The 15,274-nt window shown below is 40.8% G+C and overlaps 1 protein-coding gene across 1 annotated transcript; it reads left to right on the top strand.

Moving 5' to 3' along the window:
- The first annotated feature begins 610 nt into the window (after positions 1–610).
- nusap1 (nucleolar and spindle associated protein 1) lies at positions 611–14,165 on the top strand. Its single transcript, XM_088354390.1, has 10 exons — positions 611–830; positions 926–982; positions 2,370–2,685; positions 4,769–4,849; positions 5,837–5,931; positions 5,997–6,136; positions 10,088–10,197; positions 13,331–13,444; positions 13,805–13,907; positions 13,987–14,165. The coding sequence occupies exons 1-10, from the start codon at positions 756–758 to the stop codon at positions 14,072–14,074; spliced, it is 1,179 nt and encodes a 392-aa protein (XP_088210516.1). The 5' UTR covers positions 611–755; the 3' UTR covers positions 14,075–14,165.
- Positions 14,166–15,274: the final 1,109 nt, after the last annotated feature.

Here is a 15,274-nt window from a genome sequence, read left to right on the forward strand (position 1 = left end):
TTCTATATTTATTTATTTTTTCTTTTCAGAATGAAATCAAAATAGTGTATGAAGTCCCTGTTACGCACTATATTTGATATTTAAAGTTGTAGTCATTTTGTAGTATATTTGTTTTTATTTCTTTGATTTTTGTTGTAGACACACAAAGGGACAGCAGGGACAAATTTAGCACAAAGCAAAATTACCACAAAATACTAACAAATAATACTACAGTAACACTACAAAATAAAACAAACATAAAACTCCTACAATACTAAGAAAATACTACAGATATCCAACAGAAAATATACTGTGGAAATTCGACGAAAAAAACAACAGAAGTACCAAGAAACTACTACGATGGAAATCCAACAAAAATACAACAGAAGTAATAAGAAAATATTACGATGGAAATACTCTTTTCTTACCAATAATACTTTATTCAATAGTTCATGATAATAGAACCAGTTTGCTTTAAAGATCCGGATTCAAAAGGCTGTCGGGCCACCTATGGCCCGCGGGCCGTAGTCCTCCTACACTTCATTCTAGAAAAAAACACAGCCGAACATTTCTCTTTTGGATTGGCTGAGGGTTTGCTGAAATCCCCGTTTGCAATTGGACGAGAGCCTTTTTTGCCAAGCGCGTTCAGCCAATCAGGAGCCCGTCCTCTCTTTTAAATCATAGTCTGTTAGGGAAGCGAGGAAAGCGCTGTGATCGCATTTCTTTCTTCCTTCTTGCTTATTTTTTGTATACCTTGTTTCTCATTTCCATCAAAAATGGATTTGGATTCCATGACTTATGTAGAGCTACGCAACTTAGCCAAACAGCTAGGTCTGAAAGCTAACATGAAGGTAAGAGAAAGTCACATTAACGCTCTAACAAGGACGCCTTCTCGAATGCGAATGGAAAAGTAAATCGTAAATATTCGTCGAATTTGTTCAAACAGGCGGACAAGCTCCGAAAAGCCATCAAACGTCTTCAAAAACAAGAGGAGCAAAACAAGGTAACTTCATTTTTTTGGGATGTTTTCCACTCTGTTCAAACGGAGATGTTACGTCAAATCAACCGACGAATATTTAAAAATAAATGCATGTTCATTTGACAGTTTATGTCAATATCGCTTTTTTTAAATAGAGAAATAAATACTTTCGCTACTAGGATACGCTTAATAACACACAAGTCCCGTGTTATTATTATTATTATTATTTTTAAAATAAGTTTAAATGCTATACAGTAATCCCTCGGTTTTCGCGGTTAATGGGGACCAAAACCACCCGCGAAAAGTGAAAATCTGAGAAGTAGCGACGCCCCTTCAAAAATGCCTAATTTTTATTATTTTTTAGACCCGATTAGTGGGGACCAAAATCACTAGCGAAAAGTGAAAATCCGCGACGCGCCTACAAAAATGCATAAAAAAATTTAAAAATATATTTTTTTATTTTATTATTATTATTTTTTAGACCCGCGTAGCTCTGAACCTGCGACCGTGGAACCGCGAAGTAGCGAGGTCCCACTGTAATTTGACTGTCATCGATATGAAAATTCAATAAAGCATGAAAAAAAAATCTCCATTTATCTGTGTGTAACCGCGGTGTACCTGTCCCACCAAAGATCCGCATTCATGCTGGACTGGATGATAATGTTTTTATTATCGTTGCTGCAAATGAATGAGTCACATCACATGGTAAGCTTCTCTGCTGGCTTTGATCTCAATGACAGCTCTTGTAGACTGCCTTAAAATATATCAAAGAGCTAGATTTTCAGTTTACATAAAATACATTTCAGAATATCAACCATCACAATACATGTTTACATCCATTTTAACAAGATACTTTGAACAAGAGATCGTATAGTGGTTTTTTAACGTCTACAATGAATTCAACATATTTTTCTTTAGTCCGAATTTCAACCAACATCATCCTTTTTATATATATGTGAGAAAATGGAAATAATAACAATAATGAGTATAAAAACGGGTACAATTTACCTGCAATTGAATGAGTCACAACACAACACGTGGTAAGCTTCTCTGCTGGCTTTGATCTCTATAAGGGGAATTAGCATTTTAGCACAACATGCAACGTCCGGCAAAACTAACATAAAAGGCGACAGAAACAAAACGAAAATAAATCAAAACAGCTTGACAACATCAATCACATTACTGTGCATGTTGAGAAATTTGTCAGCTGTGGTTTTAATGTTTCAAATTCACTTTTTTAACTTTTTAAGATCGTATTTTACCGTTGACAGCTCGTTGTATACTGCCAAAAACCCTCACCTTCCTGTCGCAAAGTCTAAAGCCAAATCAAACCTTACCCCATACCAGCAGGTGGCACTGTTGGACTCATCATTGCATTCCTTATAGGTGTTTTTATTATTATTTTTTTCAGATAGAAGACGTGGAGGCTGACTTGGAACCCCAACTGGAGAAAGAGACCTCCTCGGTGTTAGTCGACCCACGTCGAGGAAAAGCCAAGAGGCCCCATTCGGAATCCACGTCGGAACGGGAGGCATCGACCAAAACCAATCCTCTGCAAGCAAGCGGGGAGGCCAGATCCACCATAATGAGTCCCCCAAAACCGGCCACTCCGGAAGTCCAGGCTCGCAAAAAGTTGCGATTGTCCTCTTCGTCGAGAAAGTCCCATAGTGGCGTCGTGCTGGAATTTCCAGGCCACAGGAATCCAGTGAAAGCCAAGGATGAAGCAGGTCAGGTTCAATGTTCTGCCCGCACATTCTCAGCGCACAAGAAAATCTAGCCAGCGCACAAAAACGAGGGCTCGAAATTGCTAATTAAGAAGCCAATTAAGTCAAAGTGACAGTGCATGAAGGTCAAAATACACGGGTTCCTCTGATGCTGGGTTCTAAATGCGGTATTTTGAAGTCAAGGTCGAAGTAGAACGAAGTAGAGTAAAGTCAGTAGAGTTTTTCGAGAACCGGCTTCTTCGGCTCGGCTCACTCAAAGGAACCGGCTCTTTCGGGTCCCAAACGGCTCCTCGGGTTGTTTTTGCTTCTTTAATCCCAACATGACCAAATATGATGTAAAATTATGCACAAAATGACTTAAAGGAAGGGGGGAATGGAACGAAAAAGAAAAAAATACCAAAATGAAAAAGTAGTGGAAAGCTGAGAAAAAAACGAAACAAAAGGAAGAGAAAAAAAGAAGGAAAAATTTAGAAAAAAAGCCAGGAAAAAAAGAATGGAAAGAAACAAAGGAAAATAGTAAATGGAGAACAAAAAGAAAAAAGTAACAGCTAGGAATAAATAAACACAATGTTGTTTTTTTTTTTCAAAGGAATTAAAAAAAATATATAGAAAAAACAGGGAAAAAGAAGAAAATGTTTGTGTAGCTAATTTTTGAGCCGGATCGACCAACTCTTGTCATGGTCTGCTAATCACTTCCACCTGAATGTGCATTTTATGCTCTCTCACTCAAACACACACACACACTTGATTGAGGAATTAGTGGTATGATAAGAGCTAATTTTAGAGCCAGATCCACCAACTCTTGTCATGGTCTGCTAATCACTTTCACCTGAATGTGCATTTTATGCTCTCTCAATCAAATACACACACTCGAGGAATTAGTGTTATGATAAGAGCTAATAGATTAGTCTCCACCTGAACGTGATTACCATAAACAAGTTTACTCCATGTTTTACGTTATCTTTTAATCGCACGGACTTTGATCATCTGAATATTGCCTACGGCTTGATTCTGGTCTGGAGTCGGAAAAGCAATTGCTTCGCCTCCAGTCAGATATCTCATCAGAAGGTACGGAATGGGTAACTAGGTTTGGAGCGAGTGAAAGCATCGGAGCCTAAATAACCCCGTTTTGAAATCTGTGCTTGTAACAGCTCACAAGCTAAGGTTTTCCCTAGCTAGAGTGCCAAGCGTTATAAAAATAGCACGAAGCAGAAAAATGGGGACCCGAGTGTGCCGTTCCATCGCAACAGCAACTGGCATTAGTTTTTACAGCCTTTTCCCATGAAGCGTCATCGCCCCCTACAGGACAGGCGCATACTATATTCAGGGAACTATGTAAAGTCTTATTTACACTTCAAACCTTAATTTTCATGGTGCCTTGATCATGTCATAGTTACCCTAGGAACTTGGGCGGGGCCACATGGACACTCGCTAGTTTATTAGAAGCTGTTACGATTTGCAGGGTTTGTTCGGGTGCTTTGAATCCTTGGAAAAGCTTAATTTTCAATGGCGGGTTTCCAAGGGTTGAAAAGGGCTTGAATTTTGGGTGAAGTGCTTGAAATTGTTGCCGTGTTTCTGAACAAGTCTGCTTGAAAATGAGGCTGACGCTGCTCTCTGGTGGTTTGACTTAGCCATTTCTTCCGTCGTGATTAACGGCAGCTGGCATGAGTTTGTATGGCGTTGTCCTTTGAGGCATGCCAAGCAGGGCACTACGAAATGTGTATTAGTGTGTTGATTATGTCGTCGTTCTGGACATGTATTAGTACTTCCTGCAATTGTAAGCTACATACGGGGTTTGTACGGGTGCTTGAAATCCTTAAATGCTTGAATTTTAATGACGCGTTTTCAAGGTTGAAAAGTAATGGACTTTTGGGGGAAGTTCTTGTAAATGCTCGAAATTGTTAGCCGGCAGTCTTGACTCGATTAGAAAATGAAATGACGCGGACACACCTCTGGTGGCCTTGCGCCGCCATCGCATTTCTTCTTCCCCGGTGACAAACGGCAGCTAATATGAGTTTGTATGGAGTTGTCCCCTGAATTCTGTGTCCACCCTGGACATGTATGCTAAATATGTCTTTTTGTGTAGAAAATGTTGTGAAGAAGACGAGGATTCCTCGCTGTAAAGATGGGCAAGCCAAGATGAGCGCCCTGAAACCAGTCGCTCCCAGTAAGTTTTGTTCCTTTATCTTTGTTTTCTTTAACCTCACTGTAAAACGTGGACCTGGAGTGCCACGTCCAATTTTATTGTCACGATATATTCAACCCATGTTGTAACAATGACAATAAAGGTATATTCTATTCTAAGTGCTCCTTTTACACTAAAATCCCTTCCTTAACTGCTCCTGTTAAAGGGACAGTGTGTAGTATTCGGAAGCCTCTTGGTAGAAAAGAAACTTGGCATCCATTAAAAACAAAATGGTACCGATTTGAATATTAAGCAAAAAATACATCAACTTGCATTTTCTTTGAGAAATTGGTCATTATTGGACCTGTAATGAGGCCTAGCGAGAGCTGATATGATTTTTGGCTATCGTGCTGCTACGGGTACCCTCAAAACCTTTTTTCCTTTTTTTTTCCTAGGTGTTTTCCTTTCTTTTGGTGAAGACCTTTTTTCTTGCGTTGTTCCCCCCCTTTCCCTCCTTTTTTCCAGCTTACTGTAGTTTCATTTGTGGCAACTATTTTTTCCCTTTCCAAGTTTTTTTTATTTTGCTTTTTCCGGGGTCATTTTTATTTTATTTTGTTTTTTTGACTACCCCCTTTTTATTTTTATTTTCCCTAGATTATTTTTTTTCCTTTTCTTGCCTTTTTTTCCATTTAGTTTTTCTTTTTAGTTTTGCTTTCATTTCCCCCCCTTTTTTCATGTAATTTCTATTTTTCTTACATTTCTTTCTTTACTTTTTTCCTTCACAAAATCCATTATTTCTCCTGCTTCCGTGGCTCCTCCCCCGGCCGCTTATCCAATCAGAAGGCGCAGAGCGGGTAGCGTCCGAGACGGAAAGGCGGGGCTCAGCTTTATCTGAGCCGAAATAACGGGCCCGTTGAATAAATCGAGAATGCCGATACCGATATCGGGGCCCCCTTCTAATGGAAACGCGGGGGACTCCACGACGCGACGAAGGCAAACCATCAAGACTTTTTTTTTTTTTTTTTCCAGACTTTCAAAAACTGCACGAGGCCCAGTTCAACAAGATGGAGTCCATCGACGCCTACGTTCAGAGGAAGAAAGTGGCCAAAAAGGAACCGCTCCAGGTAGACCTCAAAATCCCTTCGTCATTTCCTCAATTCTGCGTACTAAATGTGGACGGGCCCTTCAGCCCGCCGCCGCTTGCTTGTTCAGTCCGGCGGTCCACAGGAACAAAACCGCCAACGAAAACCCAGCAAAGAAGATGGCGGACAAAAACCGAGACCCGGTCTTCAAGCCCACGGTCCTGTCCACGAGGAGGATCAACGTCAGGTCGGTGGGCGGGGTCTACATCGGGGCGTACTCGTCTCCGATTCGTTTCCCCGGACCGCGACCCGCACGTATCGAATCCCGATGGCCAAGTGTTGAGAAAATAGCTTTCGCATTGATATCGTGATCGTGTAATCGCAAAACACTGCGCTTTTTTTCAAAAATGCATTGTTCCGGTTTGTTCTTGGAGTGTTTGGCCAATAAGAATGGTCACATTTGTGGTGCAACGGCATCGGCCAATCAGAAGCGGGTTTTCACGACACCGGCCAATAAGGGCAGTCGAACGGCCCTCGCACAAAACAAACTCGAAGCTTTAGGAAAATGATGAAATCTGATTCTGAGGAAAGTCAGTCGAGCCCAAAAGGGGGATCTCGCTGGATTTTGATGGCGTCCTGGAATGGACTGAGGCGGCGTCGGAAAGGGAAAGCTAACAGCTTTGGGTCGGCAACCTATAACGCGCACGCGGGGGTTTAACCAATGGCACGCGAGCATGCGGTAAAATGATGATGATGATGATCATATTTTTAAAATGCGCATTTTTACCTGAAATTTAGACATTTTCAGTTGCGCGCTGGGTTATTATGAGGCTTTACGTTAGCCCCCCTCCTCCTCTGCTTCTTGTGTTGGTGTGTGTTTGCGCGGCGCCTCGCAGAGGAGAGATCAGTGTTTTAACCTGGCCAACGAAACACACCAGCGTGGACAGACGAATGGGGCTTTGTGCAAAAATGACCGTGCTGTTTTGTGCATTATGCCTCGAGAACGTTGTACCTGGCGCAGCAAGTGTTAAACGTCATTATGAGACGAAACATGAATTCAAGGATGAGACATTAAAATGCGCAGAGTCCAGGTATGGCAAACAAACACCAACCCTGAAAACCTTTGTCACTGCTAAAAACACCACCACCGAAACAAGTTATCACATTGCTCACTGCATTGCAAAGCATGGAAAACCATTTACTGATGGCGAATATTTGGGAAAAGTAGGAACGAAATAGCTCTCATTTTGCGATCACAAAACGATATCCGTTACATTGATACTTCAGAAGCATTTTATGACATGAAATTTCATTTCTTGGTAAAACTGTTTTTCAAAAATGGCATTCACAGAAAACTTGTAGCCAGGTCCATGAATGTTGGCCATAAGTGCATTATGAAAAATAGTTTTCCCGAGGGAGCACAGGCTCAAATCCTGGTGCGTGCGATGGTATCGCCTTAAACATAGACTTCCATTTTAAGTCCAATTTTATGGGGGTTGGGCATGTCCAGAAATGTTCTCTGGTTTGTAAACGGTAGTCCGCATAGAGCAGGGGTCAGTTTTTAATCACAATTTATTGGTAATACAAATCAGTTATCACTTCAGATTTTTCAGTTCACAATATTGTAAATTATACAAAATAATATTGCTGAAATATTAGTCTATTCATGCAGTTTTAATCATCACAGTTAATTGGTAATACAAAGCAGTTATCACTTCAGATTTTTCAGTTCATATATTCTTCGTGGTCTGCTGTCACGCCACAGTTGTATTGCCTTCTCAAGGTCCAATCCATTATCATCCTCCTCATAGTGTCACCAGGAATATAATTGAGTCCATTTTGGCAGAAAAGTCCTTATCTTGCTTAGGAGTATTATTTTGTTTATTGTCTTTCGTTGACTCGTTCGCTTCAACACACGTGTTTTCCTTGCCTCCCGTGTTTTCCTAGCAATATTCCAAAAAATGTCTCCGCCGTTTTTTTGTGCCGGAAATCTTGCCGTTGTTATCACTTTCGGCATTACGTTTCGACTTATTACTGACACTGAAGAAATGACCAATTTTGTGTTGATTTTTACCTTAAATCGACGACAACCACCGCAACAATGACGGCATCTCAAAGAAACGAGATTTCGTTTGCCGAGATCGGCGCGCGGACGAAAACTCGAACGGCCAGACCGAAACAACAATGGCGGATCTGCCTGACGAAAAGTTTGGAGTGCGGTAAATCTTTGTTAAAAATTAAAAAAAAGTGATCGGGTAATAATGACAATTTTGTGTCAAAAAAGTTGCGTCCCCGGGACGCACGTTGATTCGACACTATGCGTCCCCAGCAAAAATCATGGGTCTAGGACGCGGAGACGCGGGCAAACCAGAACACTGTTAATGATTTGCACAACATTATTTAATATTCAACAGAGTTTTCATTTTACACCAATCCCAATATACAACATGAATGTACATTGAAATCGTAGAACTCTGTGTTTTTCAAGCCTTTTTGAACCAAGGTACATTTTTATTTATAAAACCGTTCTGAGGCACACCGTCCGTCGAAGATGTTTGAAAATGAAGTTGGGTCAAATATTTCACTGTACTACCTCATAAGCAGATAATAGATAATACAAAAATAATACTTAAAATAAAATGATGTGCTGTCAGGTTTTCAAAGTAAATCTCTTGAATTTCTGTCTCAAGGTAATTAGCTTGTTTTTATATTACTAAATATAAAAACAATGTTTCTCATACACACACACATGAAGTAATGTTTCAATAATCAGTCTAATTGCATCTCTTGTACGTTTATCAATCTTATATTCTTTTATTGTGAAATGCTCATGTGAACTTTCTCCCTGAAGTATAATAAATGACGCCCATGTTGTGGGCGGGGTCTCTTTCCCTCGTAACAACATCACATGGAGGACGTGAGGAAATCTGCTCTTGGTATGATTCAATTTTAACTATATATATGTATTTTATTTGGGTAAATATGGCCACGAAATAGTCTTAACAATGATTGACTTTAACATGTGCTTTATGTTTTTATTTTTACAGTGCAATCTTAAACCGCGTCATTAAACAAATTATTAAATGTACTGCGCTACCTCGAGTAGAAAATTTGTATATAAAAATCTACTGATATGGATGACTATTACAGTTCCTCGTCTGAAGATGGTAAAAATACTGAATATTGATTTTTTTGGAAAGATAAAATTGGGCAAATTCCAGCGGCACACTAGACAAGGTCTCACGGCACACAGTTTGAAAAACACTGGTATAACTGACCAATTTATTTTCCTCTATTCTTGTTCATCAATCAACTAAAATATGAATGTGAACAACATGTGGAAAAGCCTGTAGCCATTCTGACTACAACTTTTTACCACAAGAATTAACCAGAATCGACCATTCTTCATCAACTATTAACTACAATCAAAAAACAAGTAATATGGTCAGCTACCGTACCATTCATCAATGATATCTTGTTGCAGAAAATATTAAAACTTGAAAAAACGGCAGCAATGCACGCGCGCTTCTTTAAAATATTTGCCATCAGTAAATGGTTTTCTTTGCCTTGCTATGCAGTGAGCAATGTGATAGCTTGCTTCAGTGGTGGCGTTTTTAGCAGTGACAAAGGTTTTCAGGGTCAGTGTTTGTTTGCCATACCTGGACACTGCGCATTTTAATGCCTCATCCTTGAATTCATGTTCATGTTTCGTCTCGTAATATGACGTTTAACACTTGCAGTGCGAGGTACAACGCTCTCGAGGCATAATGCACAAAACAACACGGTCATTTTTTGCACAAAGCCTCATTCGTCTGCCCAAGCTGGCTGGAAAGAACGAGATGTTTTCGCTCAAGGGGCCGTCATGATTGGTTCATTTATCGCACGCTTGTGTTTCGTTTGCTGGGTTAAAACAAGGGTCTCTCCTCTGTGAGGCGCTGCGGAGACACACGAAGCAGAGGAGGAGAGGCGCTAACGTAAAGCCTCTAAACAACAAAGTTCGCGACTGAAAATGTCTAAATTTCAGGTAAAAATGCGCTTTACAAAAAAAAATTATTATTGTATTTTGTTGTGCGCTCTCGTGCCATTGGTTAACCCATCGCGTGCCAGCAGTGGCACACGTGTCATAGGTTGTTGACCCCTATCACAGACCAATGGAATAGTTCCTTATCCAGCAGCCATGTTATTTTTCTGTGCGCAGGTTTTCGGAGGCCATGCCCGACAACGAACACAAGATGTCGCTGGCGAAGACGCCGGCTCGTATGGCCGCCACCAGCACGCCCTTGAACAACAACTCCAAATTATTTTCGAGTAAGGGCACCTCACCGAAATACACACATTTTTTTTGTCTCATTGCAATTGAAAAATATTAAATATTCGCTATAGTGTTGGGGAAAAAAAAACTATATTACAAATGTAGCGTTTACCAAATTGTTCGAATTTGTTATCTGACTCCATTAACCAAACACAAACTTTATTCTCCTAACAATGCATGCTCGTTTTTTTAATTTAGGGAAAATATTGACAAGAGACAGGCATTTTCACACGGGGGGAGATTTATTTTCTTAAAGTATTTAGCTAAGTGAATTCTATCGAATTTAGCTGAATTTTTGTCGAATTAGTCTTCGTCGAGCCCCCCCATCTCTTGTCTCTCTTCTTCCGTCTTTTTTCACACTTCGGGGGGCCAGGAACTCTCCATGTGGCAGACTCCTCAGGTGGCCTCCACCTAGTCGCCACCTCCTCGCCGAAAGGCGCCGCCATGTCTAAAGGACTCACACCAACAAAGCTTATCAGAACACTTGTCTCCTTTTCCCGCGTCAACCCTTGTCCCCGTTCTTGTTATTTTTTTTCTGTAAACATCCTTCTTGCCTAGGCCACACTGACCCCAAGCCTTCCCTGTGAAAAATCACTACTGCATTCAACAAGTGTAATTTGTATTACCGTATTTTCCGCACTATAGGGCGCACCGGGTTATAGGGCGCACCCCCTAAAAATAGTTTTTGGTCCTATATCTTCCATACATAAGGCGCACCGGATTATAAGGCGCTACAATGGGAACGTGGACAAAACAGTCAGATAGTTCAGTCCAACTTCTTACCCCCTTAACATTCCGAAAGCTTGCAAAGAAGCAAATACGTGTCTCAGACATGTACGGAAACAGTGTCTGTACCATGTCACCAATCACTCAAATGCATCGTTCCAAATATCATTCGGAAGGTTCAAGTCTTGGGATTCAAGAAATGCCAACCATTCCTTAGTTTCTATTTTCTTTTTCGCTCGCAACTTTACTGTGCATATGACAATAAACACTTGGAATTGAGTTGAATTTAAAAAAGACCCATCACAGAAACATCGATATCACTCTGAAACAAGATACTGGGAAAATATATAGCCGGAGTAGCTCACCGAAGTCGTTGCGTTCAATAATAATGTGCAGCCATGGTCCTCTTATATCCGTGAGTGTAGTCAATCCAGGAGAGTAAAATATTTACAAATACAGAATAGTAAAACATGTTTTATCTATGCCGTAGACAACCAAACTTGCTATTCACATTCATCTTTTTCAATTGCAGGCTTTGTTTCGCCCCTTTAGCCTATGCGAGCCTGTAAATGATAAAAAGGATCCGCCTCCTTTACCTCCTAATAACTTTAGCCAATAGTGACTGATTCAAATGATAATTGACACATTGGTTAGCCAATGAAACGCCGGTAAATAAATCCCAGCATACACCGCATACTACTTGGCGTTCGGGGGAAAATCGAGTCGGCGGCTGCTTGCCTTAGTTGCAAGACTTTGCGACTTAATATTGATCCATATATAAGGCGCACTGTATAATAAGGCGCAAGGTCAGTTTTTGAAAAAAATAAAGGCTTTTAGGTGCGCCTTATAGTGTGGAAAATACGGTATATTAAATCCCTTAAAGTCAAATAAAAAAAAATAATTTAAAAAATCCTTCAATAGTTTTCGGTCAAATTTTCGCCCCTGAATAAACGTTGACCAAACCGAATGCCACTTTAACCAATCTTCAAAGGCGCCCGGTGACAAACCACTACTCAGATCCTATACGGAAGCCCCGTCCTCCTCGTGGGAGGAAGCTAGAGTCGAGAAGACACTGGCAGTCATTCCACTTTGCTCTTCCCAACCTGACACAGAACATTAAGCCCACAGAACATGGAGGGAACCCAAAATCAGCAGAGAGGCCCTGCAGCATACATTTAAACAAAAAATGATAGGAAACAAAACGGCAAGAAGATTGGAAATAACCCGAGGGAGACCTGGTGGAGTTGTTTTTGATTTTCCATGTACTTGAGCAGAACGCGTGGCTCGGAACTCAAATGTGTCTATCGCACATTTCTCCAAAAGTAAGCGGTTTTATAGATTTTTTTATAGTTAAACCACCAAACGGTCCACAATAAGAAAGTGCGAATGTATTCTTGAATTTCTTCTTAATGCATACATTATTTATATGTATATATATATATATATATATATATATATATATATATATATATATGGCTCTCAATTTTGGGGTCTAAAAGGTTCTCGCCCCGTGTTGTGGATATTGTTTTGAAATAATGAAATCAATTCGTCAAAACACACGCTGGCGCTCCATTTTTAAAGAAAAAATGTTTTTGTCGGACTCGAAGTAGAAAAAAAACCTCAACTGAAGGGCCTCTTTTAGGGCGTCGCCACAAAAAAATATGCAGAGAGGAGATATGTCAAAAAGGGAACCCGCTTTATTGCATTCAGGACACGTTCAAAGCTCGGCGTTGGCTTTTATAGTGTTCTCAAATAGTTAAGATATTTCTTGAAGGTCGTCCGCCCCGGCATATCAGTTAGTGACCTCTTGAAACAATGTCATCCCACGACCTTCACCAGATGCCCACGTACTTATCATTAGTTATCATCCACATTCCACAACACTCTCATAACTTTGACTCCTTTGTGTCTTATTTCCCTTTTACCCTGTGTGAGATGCGCCATGGCCACTGGTTGGTCTCCTGTTGGTTGGTCCGGAACTTGCGTTTTCAATGCATTAGCGCCCCCTATTTTTCCGATGGTCGGGTGGTGTCATTACAGTGAATGATCCACTTTTTTTCAAACGTTTTTTCTTATTTCTTGTGGGGGAAAAAAACAATACGCTAGTTGCGAGTTTAAAGCCCCTGTCCTATCTTGGCTATGGAAAAGTCCGAATCAGACGGCCGCGCCCTTTCTAAAACCCTTCCCCCGCTGCGCTGTACTTTATTGAAGTCACAATGGGGTGGACAAAGAAACAGGAAAAAGAAACTCCCTCTGCCCCTCCCCCCTGGGACGGTACCAACATTTTTGACAAAGAAACGGGATACAATCTGATTAGAAATACACACTTTTGAGCAAATACGTTGAAGCCTACTTTACACTGTCGGAGGGCTAATGATTTTGTTTCCCCTTTCACAATAAAAGCTCCATTTGTGTTCATGGGAGACGGGAGCATGAGCACTCCTCGAACGCAAGAGAAGAAGGTCTTTGACTTGAAGGCTAGCTTGTCTCGTCCCCTCACCTATAAGCCCCACACGGGTAAGAAAACGGCTTCCTTTGCTTTGGATTTGTGCTCACTTTTTACAGCGTCGCCCTTGTTCTCCAACTGCTTTTATTTGCACGGCCTGGCTCTACTCTTTTGGTTTGTTGTTGTTGATTTCAGTTCCTATTTTTTCCTTTTTATATTCTTTTTCTTTGTCCTTATTTTTCTGTCCTGTGGCTTCCTTCATTTTCTTTCTTGCCTTTTGATTCATTCCAATTTGTTAATCATGTATCCTCCCTTGACTCTTTATAGTTCCCGTTTTTCTCATTTTCCCACTCTTTTTCCCCTCTATCTGTATATCTGAGCACGCCACAAGCTCATTTTGCAAGCAGTTGACCCGTTTTTTGTTCCCGAAGGCAAACTGAAGCCGTTCGGCGAGGACAAGACGGCGGCCGCCGACAAATCTTTCCTGGCGGAGTCTCGCAAGAAAAACTACAAAAAGCACCAAGTGCAAACCAGGTACTGTAAAACGCGTTTCGGTGGGAGGGGAAAAAAAACACGGGAGCTGCTAAATGTGGAGGCATTTCTGCATTTTCAGGCAAGAGAGACAATCCAAGATGGCGACCGAGCGCAACCAAAAGAAGCAGGACATGTTGTGCACCCGGCGAGGCCTCCTCATGACCTAAGAAGCCATTTTTGCGCACTGTAAATGGCTTCCTTTCTTGTTTTATGAGCTATTACTTTTAAATTATACGTGTTTCTGATCTCCTAGTTCTTGCTACTTGTTAAATTGTTTCAGCAGAAAAGACGTCTCCCTGTCCTTTTTAGAACCGTTGAAGCTGCAGATACCACTTTTGCAAATTGTAAATAACTTCCTGTCTTTTTTTAATAGTGTTAGGGAAAAAACTGTATTAAAATGTATCGTTCACCCAATTATTCAAATGAGTTATCTGACTCCATGAACCAAACACAAACTTCATGCTCCTAACAATGCATGCTCGTTTCTTAAGGGGGAAAATGAACAAAGATAGCCGGCATTTTCACACAGGGGCAGATTTATTTTCTTAAAATAGTTCCTGTAAAAACTGGACTATGAGCCGCTACTTTTTCCCCAAACTTTCAACCCTGCGGCTTATTCAGTGATGCGGCCAATTTATGTCATTTTTCTAACGGCCGCCAGCGGCGCTCGAGTACAAAAGGTAAGATTTAGACCGCTGGAATATATGCGCCGAGGAAGACTGCAACTTCTTGGCTTGTGCATAAATTAAATCAGCGTAAACATACCCTCATCATGCAAAATGCAAAAAGAAAGGCACATCAAAAAATCCACCATCACCAACGGGTTCCGAAAAGCCGGTCTGCTGCGTGACGGAGAGGAGGGCACAGAATCAGGAGTGGATGAGAGTTACAGCAACAGTGACAGCGCGAGTGAGGCTGTGGGAGCGTGGGACGACGTCTAAATGACAAAGTTTCTTTCCGACACTGAGGAAGACGACTTTGATGGCTTCAGTTCTAAGGAAGAAGATGAGGATGGTTTACCGTGATTTTTACAAGTATGGTATTTTTTATTTTTTTTTTACCTGACCCGTTTACTGTGTTGCTACCATTAACTGCCCACGGTTTGGGATGAAAGTTATATTATTATTATTGAAGCTTTGAAAACTCTCTCTGTGTGCCGTCTTTCTTTGTAAATATGTGTAACCATGTATAATATGTATTTGCAACTATACAAATAAAGATGACTTGACTTGACTCTACATTTTGATAATTATTTTAACCTTTTAATCATTCTTATGTCTGTCTCTTCCCCTCATTTTCCCTTTATCCTTTTTTTCTAGAGAGGAACAAAATAAAAACGACACTACATGTCATATTTGAACGAGCCG

Source organism: Urocampus carinirostris, chromosome 15 (genome assembly GCF_059441175.1).
Source record: "Urocampus carinirostris isolate Australia breed hairy pipefish chromosome 15, RoL_Ucar_1.0, whole genome shotgun sequence".
In the NCBI taxonomy this organism is placed as follows: domain Eukaryota; kingdom Metazoa; phylum Chordata; class Actinopteri; order Syngnathiformes; family Syngnathidae; genus Urocampus; species Urocampus carinirostris.

Bases quoted from the DNA above. Each gene is read 5' to 3' on its own strand.
- nusap1 (XM_088354390.1), top strand. From the start codon at position 756: ATGGATTTGGATTCCATGACTTATGTAGAGCTACGCAACTTAGCCAAA. The intron at 831-925 runs GTAAGAGAAAGT...TTGTTCAAACAG, and splicing joins GTCTGAAAGCTAACATGAAG to GCGGACAAGCTCCGAAAAGC. The intron at 4,850-5,836 runs GTAAGTTTTGTT...TTTTTTTTCCAG, and splicing joins CCTGAAACCAGTCGCTCCCA to ACTTTCAAAAACTGCACGAG.